This window comes from Rhinopithecus roxellana, chromosome 8 (genome assembly GCF_007565055.1).
Source record: "Rhinopithecus roxellana isolate Shanxi Qingling chromosome 8, ASM756505v1, whole genome shotgun sequence".
Classification (NCBI taxonomy): Eukaryota; Metazoa; Chordata; class Mammalia; order Primates; family Cercopithecidae; genus Rhinopithecus; species Rhinopithecus roxellana.
In genome coordinates, this window is record NC_044556.1 from 19,155,302 (window position 1) to 19,172,241 (window position 16,940).

At 48.1% G+C, this 16,940-nt stretch overlaps 1 protein-coding gene across 6 annotated transcripts; it reads left to right on the forward strand.

Moving 5' to 3' along the window:
* Positions 1 to 2,165: 2,165 nt before the first annotated feature.
* On the forward strand, positions 2,166 to 16,478 carry ZNF101 (zinc finger protein 101). Of its 6 annotated transcripts, XM_030934954.1 has the most exons (6): positions 3,006 to 3,107; positions 3,403 to 3,455; positions 13,516 to 13,695; positions 13,881 to 14,007; positions 14,672 to 14,732; positions 15,123 to 16,478. In XM_030934954.1, exons 4-6 carry the CDS (start codon positions 13,974 to 13,976, stop codon positions 16,240 to 16,242), a joined length of 1,215 nt encoding a protein of 404 aa, XP_030790814.1. In that variant the 5' UTR covers positions 3,006 to 3,107; positions 3,403 to 3,455; positions 13,516 to 13,695; positions 13,881 to 13,973; the 3' UTR covers positions 16,243 to 16,478. The 6 variants fall into 6 exon arrangements, with proteins under 6 accessions (XP_010385034.1, XP_030790813.1, XP_010385036.2 ...); XM_030934953.1 differs by lacking the exons at positions 3,006 to 3,107; positions 3,403 to 3,455 and adding an exon at positions 2,182 to 2,344; XM_030934957.1 differs by lacking the exons at positions 3,006 to 3,107; positions 3,403 to 3,455 and adding an exon at positions 2,385 to 2,589.
* Positions 16,479 to 16,940: the final 462 nt, after the last annotated feature.

The following is a 16,940-nucleotide window of genomic DNA, read 5'->3' on the forward strand; positions in this document are numbered from 1 at the left end:
TGGTCTTGAACTCCTGGCCTCTGATAATCTGCCCGCCTCAGCCTCCCAAAGTGCTAGGATTACAGGTGTGAGCCACGGCACCCGGTCCTTGTCTTTTGTTTTGTTTTCTTGGGACAGAGTCTCACGCTCGCCCAAGCTGGAGAATATGCCTGGCTGCATATTCTTAAGATACATGACTTTGTAAAAGGAGAAGGAAATGTAATAGTACTTAATAATCAGATAGTATTGAATAAGATAATCTTCAGTAAAAATAGGAATGACATGTTTCTGTCCCATTATACAGTTCAGTATACTTACTTTTTCAGTTTTTTCTCCAATATTAATTGTTTCCCATGCAAGGTCCAACCTTCTGCTCTTGGAGTCTGGGACTGGACCCCTTTCTGGTAGCAATACCTTTATAGAATGTTTACTCCAGGCCAGGCAAGGGTGGCTCAGGCCTGTAATCCCAGCACTTTGGGAGGCCAAGGCGGGCGGATCACGAGGTCAGGAGATCGAGACCATCCTGGCTAACACGGTGAAACCCCGTCTCTACTAAAAATACAAAAAATAAAAATTAGCGCCGGGCGCGGTGGCTCACGCCTGTAATCCCAGCTCTCAGGGAGGCAGAGGCGGGAGGATAGCTTGAGCCCAGGAGTTCGAGACCTGCCTGGGTAATACAGCGAGACCCCGTTCTCCACAAAAAGGAAAAAAAAAAAAAAAAAGACAAAAAAAAATATTAGCAGGGCATGGGGGAATGTGCCTGTAGTTCCAGCTACTCGGGAGGCTGAGGCAAGAGAATCGCTTGAACCTGGGAGGCGGAGGTTGCAGTGAGCCGAGGTCATGCTTACTGCACTCCAGCCTGGGGGACAGAGCCAGACTCCATCTCAAAAAGAAAAAAAGAAAAAGAGTGGTTTACTCCAGTTTCTCCCTGCATTTAATAATTTTGTTCCCTTTAAGGTATGTTTTTATTTTATTGACTGAAAACGAGTAGCCTGAGAAGTAAAGTGTAGGAAGCCTTGGCCATGGGACTAATAGCCTCATCTTAAATTCCTGATCTCTGGAGGACATCAGGGCCTCCTACCTGTTCCAGTGACCTGGGAGTCTCCCCAGCCCCAAGGCATGGGGATGGCTTCCTTGAACACGGAGTCTGGAATTCCATGCACACTCGTGTGACCGGTGTTCTGGAAAAAGAAGCAGGAAGGGGCTGGGCGCAGTGGCTCACACCTGTAATCCCAACACTTTGAGAGGCCAAGGCGGGTGAATCGCGAGATCAGGAGTTCGAGACCAGCCTGGCCAACATGGTGAAACCTCATTTCTACTAAAAATACAAAAATTAGCCGGGAGTGGTGGCGGGCGCCTGAAATCCCGGTTACTTGGGAGGCTGAGGCAAGAGAATCGCTTGAAACTGGAAGGCGGAGGCTGCAGTGAGCTGAGATAGTGCCACTGCATTCCAGCCTGGGCGACAAGAGTGAAACTCCGTCTCCAAAAAAAAAAAAAAAAAAAAAGCAGCAGCAGCAGCAGGAAGGACCCACTGAGTACAGGAAGCCGACGGGGCCTGGGCTCTGGAAAATCAGGAGCCGAGAGAAAGGACAAAGAGACTTGAGGTCAATCATGTAAATTTTATTAACCTGCTGAGCTGCCCCACCACAGTTAGAGGAGGCAGCCCCGCTTACAGACTACAGCAGGGTATAGGGCAAGGAACTGGGTCGAGATGTGAGAACTGAGTTGGAGGTGCAGATGTCCTGACCGCATCCTGGCGATGTTTTTGCCAACTTTGTTATGCAAGGTGGACAGGTGTTCTGACCGCATCCTGCAACTGTCTGCCAGTTCAGCTGAAGTCTTTTGAACAGTTAGTGGAAGGGTCAGTGGGGAGGGGGTCTACTCCTAGCCCGGGGGGAGTTGTGTGGAGGTCACAAAGGACTGTATTGTAAAACTTATGGGGGAAGGAGGGGAACAGTCTGGTTGGGTTGACCCTAACAGGAGCAAGTTCTGCTTCCATGCAAGCCCAAGTCTAAGGTCCCAGAGATAGTCCCGCCCTGCGAGGGGCTGCAGGTAGCACCTGTCAGTCACACCCCACACAGCTAGGATTCCGATCACTTCTTGCCGCTCAAGCCCCAGGGCGGGGCCTGGGGCGCCATCCAGTCGGAGGCGCTGGGGGGCAAACTGTCCAATCAGGTGCGCCGAGAGGAGGGGCAACTTCCAAAGCCGGAAGCGGTCAGTTTTCGCGCGGGCACCCACGCCACTCAGGGTTTTAGTTCCTCGGTGAAGCCCCGGGTGCTCCGGGTACCGCAGATTCTGTCGTGTGGGACCTGCTTTGGCTGCTCCAGCCCCAGGGAGGACCCAGGACACCCGGAAGCCGGAAATGGTGAGCGTGCGGAGTCGGGCGTCCAGAGACCTGAGGAAGAGTTGGTCGGAACCTGCAGTGGCGGGACCCGGGCCTCCCCGCCGCGACTGTGGGGTCTGGGACCCGAGTACCCCAGGCGCAGCTCGACCCTTGGTCTCCTCGGTCGCAGGGTGGAGCTGGACCAGCCGCCGGGACCCCGGGTGTCATGTCCCGACCCCGGAGCCCTCTCAGGGCAGCTCCGCGCCGGTAGCCCCGCGTCTACCCAGGTTGTGCTGGGGCTACAGGAGGGTCTTGGGGGGATCCTGCCTCGGGTGTGGAGTTCGTGCGGGAGGAGCCGTGGCCTGTGGGGTCCCCAGTTCCTCCTCCCTTAGGCGGCCCCCGTTTCCTTCCGAGTCTTTCAAAGGTGTGGGAAACTGGGTTTCAAACTCACGGCGCCGTCCCCCAGCCTCGCTCCTCCCAGGACTGCAGTATATCCCTAAATTTCCCCGCATTCCTCAACCCTAAGTTCTCCCTCCACTACATCCGCTTCACATTATTATTATTTTCATTATTTCTATTATTTTTTGAGACGGAGTCTCGCTCTGTCGCCCAGGCTGGAATGCAGTGGCACAATCTCGACTCACTGCAACCTCCCCCTCCCGCGTTCAAGTGATTCTCCTGCCTCAGCCTCCCGAGTAGCTGGAATTACAGGTGCCCGCCAACACGTCCAGCTAACTTGTATTTTTAGTAGAGACAGGTTCACCACGTTGGCCATGCTGAAGTCCTGATCGCAGGTGTTTTAAAGGTAAACTGAGGCTGGAACCGAACCGGGACGAAGACACAAGGCAAATGGCAGTGAGAATAGCCTTTTATTAGGGCTTGCGGGCGAGGTTCCTTGATCCAAAGGCGTGGGCCGAGGAAGTCGCGCTGAGGGAGGAGGGTAGGGGCTTCTTATAGCCTGAGAGGTAGGGAAGCTGGTTGTGCAAACAGGGCCTGGGGGGTCTTGAAACTATTAGGGCAGGAGTTCAGTAAGGGTCAGGAGGAAGGGGTCTTTGGAAACTGTTAACCGAAACTGCTGTTTACCAATTTGTGGAATGCAGGTGAGCTGCAGGTCATGGGGGAGTGTGGTTGCCCAGCTGGAACTCTGATGCCTGTAAGTTTGCGGGTGTGTACAAGGGTGAAGGGAGTCATTAATAAAAGGCCTGCTATGCCGGGTAACGCCGCCATGTTGGGTCTAGATTCCTGCCTAACAAGGTGGTCTGCCTGCCTAGGTCTCCCAAAGTGCTGGGATTACAGGCTTGAGCCGCTGCGCCCAGCGTTTTAATTGTCATCTTTTCCAAGGAGCCCTAGATGGCACTTCTTAAAAGGTTCGTTTTCCGTTTGTGAACATTTCACATGCGAGCAAAGCAGAAAATAACCCCCAGACACTCCGATATTAAAAAAATCACTGTGCCTGCCCTCTTTTTACCTTCCCTAGGCGCGGACACCTTGTCAGACGGTCTTTGGGTGGAGGCTCCTCTTGGGAACTTCAGAGGGTATTGGGTCCTCAGCCCACCCTCCTATCTTTCTGGTCCTGGGTTTCAGGACCGTCCAGGGATTTGTTCTAGCTGCCCTCGGAAGAACGGGTGAAAAGTCTGTCCTGGTGTGGTTAATCTTTCCTGGTTGTTTGATGAGGCTTCCTAGGGAGGAGTTCTTTCTTTTGAAAATAAATTTTCTTAGGAAATTCCAGAGGGAGTCCCTGCTGTCCCTTGGGGGTGGGGTGGGGCCAGAAACAGTAGAAAGAAACTTCCTTCTGAGGCAGCTCAGGCTGGAATGCAGTGGCACAGTCATGGCTTACTACAGCCTCAACCTCTGTGGCCCAAGCAATCCTCCTGCCTCAGGCTCCCAAGAAGCTGGGACCACAGGCCTGCACCATGCCTGGCTAATTTTTATTTTTTTGTAGAGACAAGGTCTCACTATGTTGCCCAATCTGGTCTGGAAGTCAAAAGGGATTCTCCTGCCCAGGTGGCTCACGCCTGTAATTCCAGCACTTTGGGAGGTTGGGGCGGGAAGATCTCTTGAGCCCAGAAGTTTGAGACCAGCCTGGGCAACGTGGCGAGACCACATTTCTACAACAAATACAAAAATTAGCTGGGTATGGTGGCGCATGCCTGTAGTCTCAGCTACTCAGGAGACTGAGGTGGGAGAGTCACCTGAGCCTGACAGGTTGAAACTGCCGTTAACCGTCATTGCGCCACTGCACTCCAGCCTGTACTACAGAGTGAGACCTTTTTTTTAAAAAAAGGAAATCTTCCATTGTGGCTGCAGAATATGAATACATTCCCACAAAAAAAAAAAAAAAAAAGGCATGGTAGGCCGGGCGCGGTGGCTCACACCTGTACTCCCAGCACTTTGGGAGGCAGGGGCGGGTGGATCACGAGGTCAGGAGATGGACACCATCCTGGCTAACACGGGGAAACTCCGTCTCTACTAAAATTACAAAAAAATTAGCTGGGTGTGGTGGCGAGCGCCTGCAGTCCCAGCTACTCGGGAGGCTGAGGCAGGAGAATGGCGTGAACCTGGGAGGCAGGGCTTGCAGTGAGCCAGAGATCGCGCCACTGAACTGCAGCCTGGGCGACAGAGCCAGACTCTGTCTCAAAAAACAAAAACAAAAAGGTATGGTAGATACGCAGAAATTACTGATTTACAAAGATTCACCAGCACATCAGTTCCTCTCCTTTGCAGGCTGGGGAATTTGTGATGGTGGATAACTGTTCTGTTTTGTGTTATCTGGATTTGACAGATTAATGCTGAGGCCTTTGGGATAAGTTTGGCAACATCTAGAAGTAGTCAGATATGATCTTTTGTTTACTGAATGGTTTATTACGGAAAAAATACTGAATGACATCTGAAAGTGATAGTTATTCGTCTCTTTTCCTAAGGATACTATTCCTACTCATAGGGCTCTCTCACGTTCTCATGTAATCACAGTTATTTCCCAGAGTTGCTGCCCCCTAATATTAATACCATCATCTGGGGTGTTAGGATTTCTTTCTTTTTCTTTTTTTTTTTTTTTGCGACGGAGTCTTGCTCAGTCGCCCAGGCTGGAGTGCAGTGGCGCGATTTTGCCTCACTGTAAGCTCCGCCTCCTGGATTCACGCCACTCTCCTGCCTCAGCCTCCCGAGTAGCTGGGACTACAGGCGCCTGTCACCATGCCCGGCTAATTTTTTTTGTATTTTTAGTAGAGACGGGATTTCACCATGTTAGCCAGGATGGTCTCTATCTCCTGACCTCGTGATCCACCTGCCTCAGCCTCCCAAAGTGTTGGGATTACAGGCGTGAGCCACCGAGCCCGGCTGGGTGTTAGGATTTCAATGTTAATTTGGGGTTGCTGGAGTGCAGTGGCTCCATCTCAGCTCATTGCAAACTCCGCCTGTCAGGTTCAAGCAATTCTCCTGCCTTAGCCTCCTGAGTAGCTGGGATTACAGGTGCCCATCATCACGCCCAGCTAATTTTTTAATTTTTTTAGTAGAGACGGGGTTTCACCATGTTGGCCAGGCTGGTCTTGAACTCCTGACCTCAGGTGATCCACCTGCCTTGGCCTCCCAAAGTGCTGGGATTACAGGTGTGAGCCACTGTCCCTGGCCTTTTTTTTTTTTTTTTTTGAGACAGTCTTGCTCTGTCATCCAGGCTGGAGTGCAGTGGTGCAATCTCAGCTCACTGCAACCTCTGCCTCCCTGGTTCAAGCGATTCTCATGCCTCAGCATCCCAAGTAGCTGGGACTACAAGTACTGGTGACTATGGTGAGCCACCGTCCCTGGCCTTTTTTTTTTTTCTTTTCTTTTCTTTTTTTTTTTGAGACAGTCTTGCTCTGTCATCCAGGCTGGAGTGCAGTGGTGCAATCTCAGCTCACTGCAACCTCTGCCTCCCTGGTTCAAGCGATTCTCGTGCCTCAGCATCCCAAGTAGCTGGGACTACAAGTACCCGCCACCATGCCTGGCTTATTTTTTTTTTTTTTGAGATGGAGTCTTGCTCTGTTGCCCAGGCTGGAGTGCAGTGGCGCAGTCTCAGCCCACTGCAACCTCCGCCTCCCAGGCTCAAGCGATTCTCTTGCCTCAGCCTCCCGAGTAGCTGGGATTACAGGCACGTGCCACAGCGCCCAGCTAATTTTTGTATTTTTAGTAGAGACGGAGTTTCACCATGTTGGCCATGCTGGTCTTGAACTCCTGACCTCAGGTGCTCCATCCGCCTCGGCCTCTTAAAGTGCTGGGAATACCGTCGTGAGCCACCGTGCCCAGCCTAATTTTTGTATTTTTAGTAGAGACAGGGTTTCGCCATGTTGGCCAGGCTGGTCTTGAACTCCTGACCTCAGGTGATCCACCTGCCTCAGCCTTCCAAAGTGCTGTGATTACAGGTGTGAACCACTGCGCCTGGCCTGATATTTTTCAGTGTATATTTTTTTCATCATAATCATTTTATTCATGAGACATTTTCAGACTTCAAGAAAAATTTCAGTAGGCTTTGTTATTTTCTAAAAATTTATTTCAGCAGCTTGTAACTAGCAATTCAAGATGAACTGAGGGCAGGAACACTGGCAAACACCTGTAATTCTAGGTACTTGAGAGGCTGAGGCAGGAGGATCAATTGAGCCCAGGAGTTCAAGTCCAGCCTGGGCAACATAGTGAGATGCCTGTCTCTTAAAAAAATGTGTGTTTGTGTGTATATATAAAAATTATATGTGTGATTTTATATATGTATTTATAAATTATATGTATGATTATATATTTATAAATTTATTTATTTTATTTTTTTACTTTCGCAACAGAGTCTCGCCCTGTTGCCCAGGCTGGAGTGCAATGGTACAATCTCGCCTCACTGCAACCTCCACCTCGCAGGTTCAAGCGATTCTCCTGCCTCAGCCTCCTAAGCAGCTGGGATTACAGGCGTCCTCTACCACACCCAGCTAATTTTTTGTAGCTTTAGTAGAGATGGGGGTTTCACGATGTTGGTCAGGCTGGTCTCAAACTCCTGATCTCATGATCCACCTGCCTCGGCCTCCCAAAGTGTTGGGATTACAGGCGTGAGCCACCATGCCTGGCCCTATTGTTTTTGCTATTTTGGGTTTTTTGAGATTTTTTTTTTTTTTTTTTGAGACGGAGTCTCGCTCTGTTGCCCAGGCTGGAGTGCAGTGGCCAGATCTCAGCTCACGGCAAGCTCCGCCTCCCGGGTTTACGCCATTCTCCTGCCTCAGCCTCCCGAGTAGCTGGGACTACAGGCGCCCGCCACCTCGCCAGGCTAGTTTTTTGTATTTTTTAGTAGAGACGGGGTTTCACCGGGTTAGCCAGGATGGTCTCGATCTCCTGACCTCGTGATCCGCCCATCTTGGCCTCCCAAAGTGCTGGGATTACAGGCTTGAGCCACCACACCCGGCCAAGATTCTATATACATTTTATTTAATTAATTATTATTATTATTTTTTGAGACAGTCTCACTGTTGCCCAGGCTGGAGTTCAGTGGCGTGATCTTGGCTGTCTACAACCTCTGCTCCCCAGGTTCAAGCGATTCTCCTGCCTCAGCCTCCCAAGTACCTGGGATTACAAGCACCTGCCACCACTAATTTTTTCTATTTTTAGTAGACATTGGGTTTCAACATGTTGGCTAGGCCAGCGTGAAACTCCTGAGCTCAGGCAATCCTCCCACTTCGACCTCTCAGTGTGTTGGGATTACAGGCGTGAGCCACTGTGACTGGCTGGTATTTTTATTTCTGGAAAAAAAACAAAAAAACAAAAACAAAAAACAGACACGGGATTTTGATAGGGATTGTATTGAATTTGCAGATAATTTTGGGTAGTATTACCTTCCAAATAATGTAGAGTCTCTTTTTTCTTTGACACAAAGTCTTGCTCTATTGCCTAGACTGGAATGCAGTGGCACGGTCTTGGCTCACTATAGCCTCCGCCTCCTGGGTTCAAACGATTCTTCTGCCTCAGCCTCCCAAGTAGCTGGGACTACAAGCGTATGCCACCACGCCTGGCTAATTTTTTTGTGTATTTTTATTAGAGATGGGATTTTACCATGTTGGCCAGGCTGGTCTGAAACTCCTGACCTTAGGTGATTTGCCTGGCTTTTTTTTTTTTTTTTTTTTTTTTTTTTTTTTTTTTTTTTTTTTTTTGAGATGGAGTCTTGCTCTGTCCCCCAGGCTGGGGTTCAGTGCCATGATCTTGGCTCACTGCAACCTCCACCTCCTGGGTTCATGCAATTCTCCTGTCTCAGTCTCTGGAGTAGCTGGGATTATAGGCACACGCCACCACACTTGGCTAATTTTTGTATTTTCAGTAGAGACGGTGTTTCACCATGTTAACCAGGCTGGTCTCGACCTCCTGACTTTGTAATTCTCCCACGTTGGCCTCTCAAAGTGCTAGGATTGCAGACATGAGCTACTGCACCCAGCCAAATAATGTAAAGTCTTTGAACACATGAACACAAGATATTTTTCAATTCGTGTCTTTAATTTCATTTAGCAACATTTTGTTGTTTTCAGTGTACAAATAGTCTTTTGACTTCTTGGTTTTGTAGTTCCTAAGTGTTCAATTCTTTTTTTTTTTTTTTTTTTTGAGACGGAGTCTGTCACCCATGCTGGAATGCAATGGCGTGATCTCAACTCACTGCAACCTCTGCCACCCGAATTCAAGTGATTCTCCTGCCTCAGCCTCCCAAGTAGTTGGGATTTCAGGTGCCTGCCACTGCGCCCAACTGATTTTTGTATTTTTAGTAGAGATGGGGTTTCACCATCTTGGCCAGGCTGGTCTTGAACTCCTAACCTTGTGATCCACCCATCTTGGCCTCCCAAAGTGCTGGGATTACAGATAGGAGCCACTGCGCCCGCCTATTCAGTTCTTTTTGGTGCTATTGTTTGTAGTATTGTTTTCTTAATTTCTTTTTGTCATTATTCATTTATGGTGCATATAAGTGCAACTGACTTTTTTGGTCTTGAGACAGTCTCCCTCTGTTGCCCAGACTGGAGTACAATGGTGTGATCTCAGCTCACTGCAACCTCTGCCTCCTGGGTTCAAGTGATTCTCCTGCCTCAGCCTCTCGAGTAGCTGGGACTACAGGCATGGGTTACCACACCTGGCTAATTTTGTATTTTTAGTAGAGATGGGGTTTCACCATGCTGGCCAGGCTGGTCTCGAACTTCTGACCTCAAGTGATCTATCCGCCTCGTCCTCCCAAAGTGCTGGGATTACAGGCATGAGCCACTGCACCTGGCCCCATTGTTTTTCATATATTGAACCATCCTTGCATTTTGTGGATAAATCTCTCTTGATCATGTCGTATAATCCTTTAAATATGGCAGGTATGATTTGCTAGCATTTGTTGAGGATTTTTTGCATTGATATTCATAAAGGACATTTGTGGTTTTCTTTTTTGTAGTGTCAGCATAATTTTGACTTCATAGAGGGAGTTTGGAAATGTCTCCTCTTCAGTTTTGGAAGAATTTGAGGAGGATTGATAGCAATTCTTTTTTAAATATTTGGTGGATTTCAGCAGTGAAACTCTTTGGTGTTCTGTGTTTTGTATTTGTTGAGGTTTTTTAAATTATTATTTTTGAGATGAGTCTTGCTCTTTTGCCCAGGCTGGAGTATAGTGGCACGATCTTGGCTGACTGCAACCTCTGCCTCCTGGGTTCAAGCGATTCTCCTGCCTCAGCCTCCTGAGTAGCTGGGATTACAGGCATGCACCACCATGCCCAGCTAATTTTTGTATTTTTAGTAGAGACAGGGTTTCACCATTTTGGTCAGGCTGGTCCTGAACTCCTGACCTCGTGATCTGCCTGCCTCAGCCTCCCAAACTGCTGGGATTATAGGTGTGAGCCATCACGCCCGGCCTATTATTATTACTTTTTTGAGACAGAGCCTTGCTCTGTCGCCCATGCAGGAGTGCAGTGGCGTGATCTTGGCGCACTGCAGCCTCTGCCTCCCAGGTTCATGCCATTCTCCTGCCTCAGCCTCCTGAGTAGCTGGGACTACAGGCGCCTGCCGCCATGCTTGGCTAATTTTTTGTATTTTTAGTAGAGACAGGGTTTCACTGTGTTAGCCAGGATGGTCTTGATCTCCTGACCTCATGATCTGCCCACCTCTGCCTCCCAAAGTGCTGGGATTACAGGCGTGAGCCACTGCGCCTGGCCAATTTATTAATTTTCTTTCTTTTTTTTTTTTTTTTTGAGACGGAGTCTTGCTCTGTCGCCCAGGCTGGAGTGCAGTGGCCGGATCTCAGTCACTGCAAGCTCCGCCTCCCGGGTTTATGCCGTTCTCCTGCCTCAGCCTCCCGAGTAGCTGGGACTATAGGCGCCCGCCACCTCGCCTGGCTAGTTTTTTGTATTTTTTAGTAGAGACGGGGTTTCACCATATTAGCCAGGATGGTCTCGATCTCCTGACCTCGTGATCCGCCCATCTCGGCTTCCCAAAGTGCTGGGATTACAGGCTTGAGCCACCCGCCCGGCCTAATTTTCTTAATTTATTTTATTTTTTTGAGACGGAGTTTCACTCTTGTTGCCCAGGCTGGAGTGTAATGGCGTAATCTTGGCTCACTGCAAGCTGCGCCTCCCAGGTTCACGTGATTCTCCTGCCTCTGCCTCCCAAGTAGCTAGGATTACACGCGCCTGCCACCACACCCAGGTACTTTTTTGTATTTTTAGTAGAGACGGAGTTTCACCATGTTGGCCAGGCTGGCCTCGAACTCCTGACTTAAGGGGATCCACCCGCCTTGGCCTCCCAAAGTGCTGGAATTAACAGGCATGAGCCCCCGTGCCCGGCTGTTTTTTGTTTTTTTTTTGATTTTTGTTTTTTTTTAAATTTATTACTATGTCAATCTCCTATTACTACAGCTCTATTCAGATTTTTTGTTTTTTCATGACTCGGTCTTGGTATATTGTGTATGTGTAGACATTTGTCCACGTAATCGATTATCTAATTTGCCGAAGTATTCTGAAGGACTTCTGAAATTAAGCCTCAGTTGTACAGTCGTATAGTTTTTTGTGCTCTGCTGTATGTATGTATTCTGCTGCTGCTGTTGTGAGTGTAAGGGTTGAGGTGAGGGGAAGCATTCTATTGACCTATGACTTAGCCTCATTTAAAGATAATAGGCGGGGCACAGTGGCTTATGCATGTAGTCCCAGCACTTTCAGAGGCGAAGGTGGGCAGATCGCTTTAGCCTAGGAGTTTGAGAGGAGCCTGGGCAACACAGGGAGATCCTATCTCTACAAAAAATACAAAAGTTAGCTGGGTGTGGTGGTAGTAGGGGATGAAGTGGGAGGATCGCTTGAGCCTGGAAGGTTAAGACTGCAGGGGCCATGATTGTACCACTGCACTCTAGTCTGGACAACAGAGTGAGATCCTATCTCAAAAAAAATATTATATCAATCTTTATTTATTTATTTATTTGGAGACAAAGTCTCACTCTGTCACCCAGGCTGCAGTGCAGCAACAGAATCCTAGCTCACTGCAGCCTTGAATTCCTGGGCTTAAGCAATCATCCTGCCTTAGCTTCCCAAGTAGCTAGGACCACAGGTACCTGCTAACATACCCTGCTAATGTTTAAAAATTTTTTTTTCTGGAGATGGCCACAACTTTTACTTTTTTTTGTTTTTTCAGGTGGAGTCTTGCTCTTTTGCCCAGGCTGACCACACCTGGCTAATTTTTGTATTTTTTTTTTATTTTTTTTTATTTTTATTTTTTTGAGACGGAGTCTCGCTCTGTCGCCTGGGCTGGAGTGCAGTGGCCGGATCTCAGCTCACTGCAAGCTCCGCCTCCCGGGTTTACGCCATTCTCCTGCCTCAGCCTCCCGAGTAGCTGGGACTACAGGCGCCCGCCACCTCGCCCGGCTCCTTTTTTTGTATTTTTTAGTAGAGATGGGGTTTCACTCTTAGCCAGGATGGTCTCGATCTCCTGACCTCGTGATCCGCCCGTCTCGGCCTCCCAAAGTGCTGGGATTACAGGCTTGAGCCACCGCGCCCAGCCAATTTTTGTATTTTTAATACAGACTGGTTTTCACCATGTACGCCAGGCTGGTCTTTAACTCCTGACCTCAAGTGTTCTGCCCTACTACTCTACGATGTCTGCTCTATTATTAACCAAGTTTTCATATGAATACTGGCCCATTGAAGACTCTCTTCTTTTCCTTTCATCTATTTGTTTATCTCCCTGCTAATAGTATGCTGTCCTGAATGTGATGGTTTGGAAATCCTTGGTGTTTGTTAGGCAAGCCATCCACCAGCTATTCAGGAGGCTTTGGCAATTATTAGATGTTAATTCCTGCACACCAGGTGGTGGGAGGTTTGGAAAAGTAGCTTTTGTTGACCTAAAATGTCTGTTTTGAGGATTTTTTTTTTTTTTTTTTTTGAGACAGAGTCTCGCTCTGTTGCCCAGGCTGGAGTGCAGTGGCATGATCTCGGCTCACTGCAATCTCCACTTACTGGGTTCAAGTGATTCTTCTGCCTCAGGCTCCCAAGTAGCTGGGACTACAGGCATGTGCCATCATGCCCGGCTAATTTTTTGTATTTTTAGTAGAGATGGGGTTTCACCATGTTGGCCAGGCTGGTCTCAAACTCCTGTCCTCAAGTAATCCACGCGCCTCGGCCTCCCAAAGTGCTGGGATTACAGGTGTGAGTCACCATGCCCAGCTGTATTGGGTATTTATGAAATTGTATAAGGATATCATTTGGAAAAAGGGACATCTTATTGAGGTTTTTCCTGGAACACGTGTCATCTTTCCACTTACTCCATTCTGCTTTGATAGAAATTTTAAAATCCTTCCATGAGGACAATTAAATATTGATTATGAGTCTTATTAACTAGATTAAATTTGGTCTAGAGTAAACTGCTTGCAACCTTCAGAATATTCTCTCTTGGTATAACCACATGGGATGAGCTCAGTTCCCCAGTGGACAAGTTGTGACAACACGTGTGACATATGTCTGCCAGGAAAGCTCATTAAAGACTCAGTGCCCAGAGTGTTTTTTGGGGGCTAGTCTCCTAGGCACCGCTGCTAGTTTGGAGCAAAAGAGTAAGCTTTCAGAAGGAAAACAGTTCAGTCAGTACCATCCTGTTTGTCAATACTAAACCGTTTAGCCACAGTGAGCCACTTTGTCACTTAGGTTGATGGGATCCCTCCCGTAGTCTAAGTTCGCCCTGATAGTAGCAAAGGTTTAACTTGGTGAACACGCCTTTCTAAGGATACCCAGACTCAGGACTGCTGAAAGGAGTGCTGTCTGCGCACCAGGTGGTGGCAGTTTGTTGTGACGGGTACTAGAGATCCTCTACAAAGAGCATTCGGGGCAACGCAGCAGCACAACTGACTCCCTGGACCCACCACGGAGAGGGTGATCCTCCTCTGCGGCTGGCTCTCTGAGTAGGTCAGTTCTCACACCGGAACTGCTGTGAGGGAGGAAGTGCATGTAGATAGAGAGGAGGAGGCTGATGACTCAGTCATGGAGTGAATGTTTGGAGAACCCGGTGTCATGGGATCACTCATGTATTGAGTAGAGATCCCCAGTGCTGAGTCTCACCCCTCCTCCTCCACCCCTGTGGGATGTTTCAGGACTCAGTGGCCTTTGAGGATGTGGCTGTGAACTTCACCCAGGAGGAGTGGGCTTTGCTGAGTCCTTCCCAGAAGAATCTCTACAGAGATGTGATGCTGGAAACCTTCAGGAACCTGGCCTCTGTCGGTAAGAAGAAGAACATTTCCTTCCTTAGTGAATTAGAAGACAAGTGTGCTTTAGTCACCAGTGTGGTTGCACAATTTGGAATATGGAAAGAGAATATGTTGGTGAATAAATCGGGCATCGTGGGCCGGGTACAGTGGCTTACCCCTGTAATCCTAGTGTTTTGGGAAGCCACGGTGGGAGGACTGCTTGAGTCTAGGAGTTTGAGACCATCTTGGGCAACATGATGAGACCCTGTCTCTTTAAAAAAAAAAAAAAAAAAAACAGTGGTGGTGGGTGGGCAATTGTGGTGGCTCATGCCTATAATCCCAGCACTTTGGGAGGCTGAGACAGGTGGATCACCTGAGGTCAGGAGTTTAGGACCAGCCTGGTCAACGTGGCGAAACCTCGTCTCTACTAAAAATACAAAATTAGCTGGGTGTGGCAGTGCATACCTGTAATCCCAGCTACTCGGGAGGCTGAGGAAGGAGAGTCACTAGAACTCAGGAGGTGGAGGCTGCAGTGAGCAAAGATTGTGTCACTGCACTCCAGCCTGCATGGCAGAGTGAGACTTTGTTTCAAAAAAAAAAAAATCAGGTATTGTGGCAGTGTTTAATGAACTTAGAACCTAGTGATTTTTCTGTAATTTTAAGTAATTCATAATGATTTCTCTGGGTCTACATTTTAGGAATCCAATGGAAAGACCAGGACACTGAGAATCTGTACCAAAATCTGGGGATTAAGCTAAGGTAATCTGCACTCACAAGAGGAAGAATGTAATAAAGATTCTCTTGAGGGAATCTTAGCATGTCAGGAAAATTAAAAAAATACAAGACAAATAAGTACAATGTTAGATTTTTAACTGATTATTAGAAGATAGCCACCAAAAATCTATCCTTCAATGTAATATAGATGTTGAGTGTCTGGACAGGGTACTAAGAATCTGTGACATGGATGTCACTGTTTGGATAATAGCTATGGGGAGCTGGGTAGCAGAATCATCAGTACACTTCCTTTCTAAATAATTCTGACCTGGCAGAAAAGCTACACTTTTCCTGATTTTGGTAGCAGCATAAGTCTTAAGACATGTCAATTAATAGAAAAGCATTAATAAACCATGTGCTTGTCATTTTTCATAGAAGTCTGGTGGAGAGACTCTGTGGACAGAAAGAAGGGAGTGAACACAGAGAAACCTTCAGCCAGATTCCTGATTGTCACCTGAACAAGAAAAGTCATACTGGAGTGAAACCATGCAAATGCAGCGTGTGTGGGAAAGTCTTCCTCCGTCATTCATTCCTGGACAGGCACATGAGAGCTCATGCTGGACACGAAAGGTCCGAGTGTGGTGGGGAATGGGGAGAGAAGCCCCGTAAACAGAAACAACATGGGAAAGCCTCCATCTCTCCCAGTAGTGGTGCACAGCGCACAGTAACACCAACTCGAAAGAGACCTTATGAATGCAGGGTGTGCGGGAAAGCCTTTAATTCTCCTGATTTATTTCAAATCCATCAAAGAACTCACACTGGAAAGAGGTCCTATAAATGTAGGGAAATAGTGAGAACCTTCACCGTTTCCAGTTTCTTTCGAAAACATGGAAAAATGCATACTGGAGCAAAACGCTATGAATGTAAATACTGTGGAAAACCTATCGATTATCCCAGTTTATTTCAAATTCACGTTAGAACTCACACTGGAGAAAAACCTTACAAATGTAAACAATGTGGTAAAGCCTTCATTTCCGCAGGTTACCTTCGGACACATGAAATCAGATCTCACACGCTGGAGAAATCCCACCAATGTCAGGAATGTGGGAAAAAATTTAATTGCTCCAGTTCCCTTCACAGACATAAAAGAACCCATAGTGGAGTGAAACTCTACAAATGTCAGAAATGTGCCAAAGTCTTTAGATGCCCCTCATCCCTTCGAGAACATGAAAGGGCGCACACTGGAGAAAGACCTTATGAATGTAATAAATGTGGTAAAACCTTCAATTATCCCAGTTGTTTTCGAAGACATAAAAAAACTCATAGCGGAGAAAAGCCATATGAATGTAAAAGGTGTGGTAAAGCCTTTGGGTGGTGCAGTTCCCTACGAAGACATGAAATGATTCACACTGGAGAAAAACCCTTTGACTGTAAACAGTGTGGTAAAGTCTTTACTTTTTCATATTACCTTAGGCTTCATGAAAGAACTCATTTGGCTGGGCGCAGCCGCTGCTTTGGCAGGAGGCATGGGGATCACCTGAGCCCAGGAGTTTGAGACCAGCCTGGGCAACATAAGAAGGCCCCACATCGGCCGGGTGCGGTGGCTCATGCCTGTAATCCCAGCACTTTGGGAGGCCGAGGCGGGTGGATCACCTGAGGTCCAGAGTTCGAGACCAGCCTGGCCAACGTGGTGAAACCCCATCTCTACTAAAAATACCAAAAAATTAGCTGGGCATGGTGGCAGGCACCTGTAATCCCAGCTACTCGGGAGGCTGAGGCAGGAGAATCGCTTGAACCCAGGAGGCAACCCGGGAGGTTGAGTGAGCCGAGATCACGCCATTGCACTCCAGCCTGGGCGACAAAAGCAAGACTCCATCTCAAAAAAAAAAAAAAAAAGAAAAGAAGGCCCCATATTGTGTGGTGGCTCACGCCTGTAATCCCAGCACCTTGGGAAGCCAAAGTGGGCAGATCACGAGGTCTGGAGATCGAGACTATCCTGGCCAACATGGTGAAACCCCATCTCTACTAAAAATATAAAAATTAGCCAGGTGTGGTGGTGTGTGCCTGTCATCCAAGCTACTCGGGAGGCTGAGACGGGAGAATTTCTTGAACCAGGGACTTGGAGTTGCAGTGAGCCGAGATCGCACCACTGCACTCTAGCCTGGCGACAGAGTGAGACTTTGTCTCAAAACAAAAAGAAGGCCCTGGGAGGCTGAGGCAGGAGAAAGGCGTAAACCCGGGAGGCGGAGCTTG

Bases quoted from the DNA above. Each gene is read 5' to 3' on its own strand.
- ZNF101 (XM_010386732.2), top strand. The intron at 14,008-14,671 runs GTAAGAAGAAGA...TCTACATTTTAG, and splicing joins CAGGAACCTGGCCTCTGTCG to GAATCCAATGGAAAGACCAG. The intron at 14,733-15,122 runs GTAATCTGCACT...CATTTTTCATAG, and splicing joins AATCTGGGGATTAAGCTAAG to AAGTCTGGTGGAGAGACTCT.